This window comes from Chenopodium album, chromosome 10 (assembly GCF_948465745.1).
Source record: "Chenopodium album chromosome 10, dcCheAlbu1.1, whole genome shotgun sequence".
NCBI classification, from domain to species: domain Eukaryota; kingdom Viridiplantae; phylum Streptophyta; class Magnoliopsida; order Caryophyllales; family Amaranthaceae; genus Chenopodium; species Chenopodium album.
The window spans coordinates 52,037,210-52,043,209 of record NC_137843.1 but is presented as its reverse complement, the minus strand read 5'-3'; the positions used below and the strand labels follow the sequence as shown (position 1 = coordinate 52,043,209).

General features: G+C 38.2%; 1 protein-coding gene across 1 annotated transcript; it reads right to left on the bottom strand.

Moving 5' to 3' along the window:
* Positions 1-597: 597 nt before the first annotated feature.
* LOC145565380 (uncharacterized) lies at positions 598-1,092 on the bottom strand. The gene has a single exon (XM_081625406.1). It carries the CDS (start codon positions 1,090-1,092, stop codon positions 598-600), a length of 495 nt encoding a protein of 164 aa, XP_081481532.1.
* Between the last annotated feature and the right edge of the window lie 4,908 nt (positions 1,093-6,000).

The following is a 6,000-nucleotide window of genomic DNA, read 5'->3' as shown; positions in this document are numbered from 1 at the left end:
AATAGAAACCACCGCTTGCTTAATCTCAGAACTCGTGAACGATCTCTGGAGTAGGTCCATATGGTCCGAATTCAGCATCATCTCCTCCCACTGAATCTTGATGCCATCCAGCTCCCTACCTCGATAAAGGGTGTCCTCTGAAGAGGTCACTTCATTTATTTTGAAAAGAGCTTTAAAGTATCCAACGAACTCCTTTTCCATCTCCAGATTATTTGACAACCATCTCCCAGTATCATCTCTAATCATGAAATTTCATTATTTCGCATTCTCTACTTCGTTGCTCGGAAGAAATGGGAAGTATTGGAGTCCCCCCACGAATGCCAACTAAACCGGGACCATTGTCTCCAGAGCATGAATTTCGAATAAATAACCTCATGCGTTTCTAGTCTTCTATGTACTTCATGCCCACCTATTTCCCCCTACCTCTACTCATCAGAAGCTAAGGTTCTAAGTAATTTTTTTTTATCATGTTCTGCATCACTGCATATCTCTTCCAAGTTTATGTTATTTTCCTTTTTGAAGGCGCGACACTATGGAAAGTACTGATTTTGATCTTCCAAGTTTCCTAGCGACAGAGTACATTGGCGAGCCTTTCGATTATTTAGCCCATTCCATCCGGATCTCTTCACACAGACTCTCATGGGACAAACACCAATATTCGAACTTATAAGGCCGATTTTTCCTTGATTGTGGCGGGTCCACTTCCAAGTTAATCAGAGAATGATCAGAGATGAGGATAGGAAGATTTAAAAGGATTGCATTTGGAAACAAGTCCATCCATTCCCCTGTACACAAGGCCTTATCAATTCTTTCATAAATTAAGTCATTCCCCTTCCTATTATTGCTCCAAGTAAAGGGTACTCCTGAAAAAGGAACATCAATAAGGTTGTTTGCAATTTTCCACACAATGAACACTGACCATCCACTAATAGTGTCACTGCCCCCCTTCTTGTCTTCAAATTTGTCCACCTGACTGAAGTCACCGATGATCACAGTTTGAGAGCGCAAGGATGAGAGTGTCGTAGTGAGGTTGTTCCAAACATCTAGCCTATCCGACACCGCCGGAGCACATACAAGCAAACAAGGGACCATTCTTTATTCTAAACATCCATCAAATTACAAGAAATGAAATTGCAGGAAATAGAAATGACTGAAAGGGAAACTAGGGGGGAGCTGAGCACAACTAATCCACCACTCAGTCCTATGGCGTCAACGCCTACAATACTACTAAAGCCATAACCATTTAACAACCAGTTTAGGCCACTAAGGTACATTTAGTTTCCATTAAAAACAAAATTTGTGGCTTAAATTTGCGGACTAGCCATTGAAGGAATGGAATTGTAGAGGTGTCCGCAGATTTAAGGCCTCTACAATTCCACGCTAGAATCCTCATGGGCGCCTTGGGGGGGTTTTTTGGGCGCCTACCCATATCTTCCCAGCTTGCTCTGCCCAGCGTGAGCTCTGTATAGTGCCTATGCTAAAATTGCAAATTATTTTTGGGGCCCTGTTCAACTTTTCAAAATGGGGCCTTTTACTTGATAAATTTAATACCTAATTTTTATTTGATAAAAAAATTCATTACATTAGAAAATTCGTCAAAAGTAAAGTGAAATCCTAAAAATTCCTAGAAATCACTTAAAAAGAGTAGCTCTTCTTGCATGTTTTGTAGCAAAATCATCGATGACATTCGTCCATATCGACTTCATCTAAAAGATCAGATTCAATAGCCATATAAAATTAATATGGGTAAAATAATTTTGGAAGATGAAAAAAATTGTAAATTAATTGGATAATTAAAGATAATAATAAAAAGTAAATTAGAAATGTTGAAAACAAGATGTTTTAATAGTTAAGTGTGAAATTAATTTTGGAAATATAGAGTTTTCTTGGGAATTAGAATGATAGATTGAAATTTTTTTGGGAGAAAAATATTTGAAAAGAGGAAAGATCTAATTTTGGGTTTGGGCGGAGGATTATTGAGCAATTTCATTCATTGTATTTGGACACTCAACCGACATTACATGACAGCTGTACACTTTATTTCCCAAAACCAAAAAGAATATATGTTGGCCCAAAGGCTTGAAACCGGATCTCTTATACAAAGCATAAGTGCATTGACCACTACTCCAACTAAAATTTTATGATATTATACCCAACTTAATTACATATATCTAATTTTGGGGCCCCTGAAATTTGGGGGCCCTATTCCGTCGACCACCTCACTCCGGCCCAGAACTGCCCTTGGCTTTGTAAACACAAACTCAGAACTGACCGGATCAAAATTCAGATCAGGAAGAGCATCTTTCTTCTGAACAGTTTTGTAGGGAATATTTCAAGCATCCCACACTTGATCCCCACTGTGATCATACACTTAAGTATGGTGGCATCCAAAGGGAAGGAAGCTAGAGTAAAAGAGTTACCAACAAGTTTTAGGAACTTGTAAACCGTTCACGGGGTGAAGGTTACACCCCTTCACGATCCATGAGATCGCTAACTCCATAGTGGTCTGGAACCATGACTAGATATTCGAGGATGAAGGTACAAATCCAACCTAAAAGAGATTGAACCTGCCCTAAGAATAGGCCTCTACTTTATTCTTCTCATATTCATATGCGCTTTCTGACTAACATTCAGTCAATATATTAACCCTAAGCATGTTTAATCTATGTTGGTTGATTATTAATGCACAAACAAATATATTATTGGTGATCACTTGAATTATAATCATATTAGCCTAAACAAGATTATTAATTATCTTATTAAGCGCGATTACAAGTACAAATTCCCTTTAATCCTGCAAGAGAGGGCGTGATCAAGCAATAACAATAATATATCAAGCAACATAATAACAACAATCATCATCATCATAATCAATCTTAATCTCATCAAAGCATAATAATAGCAAGATCCTAGGCATGATACTAACAAGATTAATAACAAAACCTAGCATGTCACTAAACATTAAAGAACAAAGCTTTATCCCTAACATGATACTAACATGATAAAAGAAATAGGAAGCAACCTAAATATGATACTAGAAACATACATGATATTAGAAATATTAGTTAATACCCTAAACATGATACTAGGAATCATAAAGACATCTTAACATGATACTAGGAATTAAAATAATCTAAGCATGATTTTCTATAAAAATAGAGCAATTAAAACAACTTACTTGGTTGCCTCGTATCTCTTTCTAATAACAAAATACACGCGTTAGTAACTTCAAGGAAAATATTAAATTAAACAACTAATTTAAATAATTGAAATAGGGATTTGGGACTAAACCCTCAGAAATTATCAACCTTACACGTCTAGGGCAAAGGCAACTTCGAGCTTGGCTAGGTGTTTCTAGAACTTGTGAATGCGGTATTTTTATTTGAAAAGGGGAAGACTTAGAAAAAGGGAGAAAGAATAAGCTTCTAGCTTGAGATAGGAGAATAAAATTAGATGATTGTTAATGATTATTGATGATTAAAAATGGGGAAATACGACCCTATTTATAGAGAAAATAGCCCGGAAACGATCAGAAAAAGACCGAATCCTACTAGGAGTAAAACTGCCTCTGTCGCAGAACGACAGAGTCCAGCGCGATGCGACAGGCTTGTCGTTCAGCGCTAGCTTTGTCGTTCCGCTCTAATTCACGCGTTTTCTAAAAAACTTGTACGGAATCCTTAATCTAATTAAATTCGACTAACAATGTTCGTACTTATCTTTAAAAATATGATTTAATCTCTTTAAATACACTTATTTTAATCCAAATAGAATTCTTTATTTTCATAAAAGATATAATTATTAATCCTAATCCTATTAGAACTCAAAACAACCTTCTAGATTATTCTAGAAGATTAAAATCAATCCTAATAAATTTAGGAATATTAATTAATGGGCCCTCCATTAGATTATTGGGCCATAAAACCATTTCAGGCCCAATTTAGTAACATGATAATAACTTCCTCATTATTCATCGGAATTGGGTTTATAATATATCGTTAGAAAGCTCTTTTCGAGCCCAATCCAACTAAATTATTAATGACCCTTATCATGGACCAAACCAAATTGGACTGGACATTTTCATAAATAGAGTACATTTTCTAAAACAGAAAGAAGAGAAATTTTTATTAAAACAACCGCATCACAAGACTTTTCACACTTTCACTTCATTTGATAATCAAATGACGTGAAAGAATTCATTACTGGGTTTGGTTTTGGGGAGACACAATTAGGTGTCTACAAGTTTTTCCTTTTTTTCCCTCATAAGAAGCAAGATAAGTTCCTTGATCTCTTTCCTGCCGGCTTCGTGGAGGGATTCCGCTTTCCTTTCCCTTTTTTCTTCCCACTCCCATTCAATTTTTCCCATGCCTGCCCTATTTTGTGAAGCATACCCGCAAGAAACCCTTTTGAGGCCCATAAATTTTTCCTTTGGTATTTCTTGTTTCGATCTGCAGTGCTAGAAAAAGCAGCCATAGCTGAGTTCAACGAAGGAGATTGGGATAGTCATTCCCGGAGAACCGTATTTGTGATACGAATTTCACCACTCAAATCTTCAGAACTCGAATCAGCGTCAGATGGGTGCGGAGCTAAGGTGCTAGGGTAGATTTTCCTCTTTCGGTGTTGAAGAGGTGAGTTTAGTGAAGTATTTGTGCTATGGAAGCTATCCGAGTCATAGGACGAGTTTGACCCAAAGGATGAGACCGAATAAATAGGGAGATAGGAGTTTGGGGTGTGAAAACTCTCAATGTTGGTGGTGGGGTCATAGTGTTGGTGGTGGGTGGGATTTGATTGAGGTAGTAAAGCAAGGTTAGGAGTGAATAAAGGTGGGGTGATTCGATCTGTGGGAAAAAGACTGAAAGAGTGGAAAGCTGATTCTAATGGATCAAGCCAAATTAGGTCATCATCAACTAGGACATGAAAGTCCGAATTGGGCCCATATAGATCAGCAGGTTGGCCCAAGGCTTCCAGCATTTCAACATTAGGCGGGTTCAGCCCATGGGTCCCAAAAAATTGGGTCTCATTTATATGTCGGGTTTTATCAACATCAGTATTAAAAAATTCCCCAAGGGGGCCCATATTTTCAATTTGGGAAGCAGTCAAACCAAAAGGATGTTCAGCAAAGGAAGTGTTTTTTTTCCAAAGTAGGAAAAGTGAACTCACCTTCTAATTCATTTAAATGATTGGGGTTTTCCATAGAAGGAGAGACAATAATTCCCGACATAGGGTCCACTTGATGCACGTGGGTCTTTGAAACACTCCTCCCTTCTAATTCATTTAAATGATTGGTTTTTTCGAAAGAAGGAAAGACAATAATTCCCAACATAGGGTCCACTTGATGCACGTGGGTCTTTGAAACACTCCTCCCTTCTGGACCACACGAACTCCCTTCTAGCAGCTTCATGTCATTTTCAAAATCTTTCTGAAAGTTTGACTTTAGTAAAAGACCATCCTGCCCCTCGCCTTTTTTGCAATCCATGCATGGTGCAGTCATTCTGAAGGTGGTAGTGCCATATCTCTGCCACTTTATGGTGGTGCTACTGACAGCCGATGGGCCTGAATCCGATGAGTCCCCTTCCGAATTACCATTCGAGCCACCGGAGCTATCTGGATTGTCTGAATTGTTCGTATCCTCTTCCTCGTCTTCATCACCATCACCTTCTGAATTGTCCTCACTAGACTTTTTCTCAAGAGCAATCGATTCCCAACTTCAGGATTGACGTCGTGTTAGCCTGGGTAGGGGGGAATCCCTTTAATTTTATTCGTGTACATCGGGGATTCTTCGTTGTCATAGATGATATTATCATCACCATCACACAATCTTCTCATCACCGCCATAATTATCGCTTCCGCTTTCTCTAGGGTTTGCTTGCACACCCTAGTTTTGTGACCAATTCAACCACATTTTCGACAGAATCTGAAAACCTTCTCGTATCTAAAGTAAATCTACACAAGGTTTCCTTCTTCATACTCGAAGTAGCAGCCAGGAGCTAAGGGTTTCTCCAC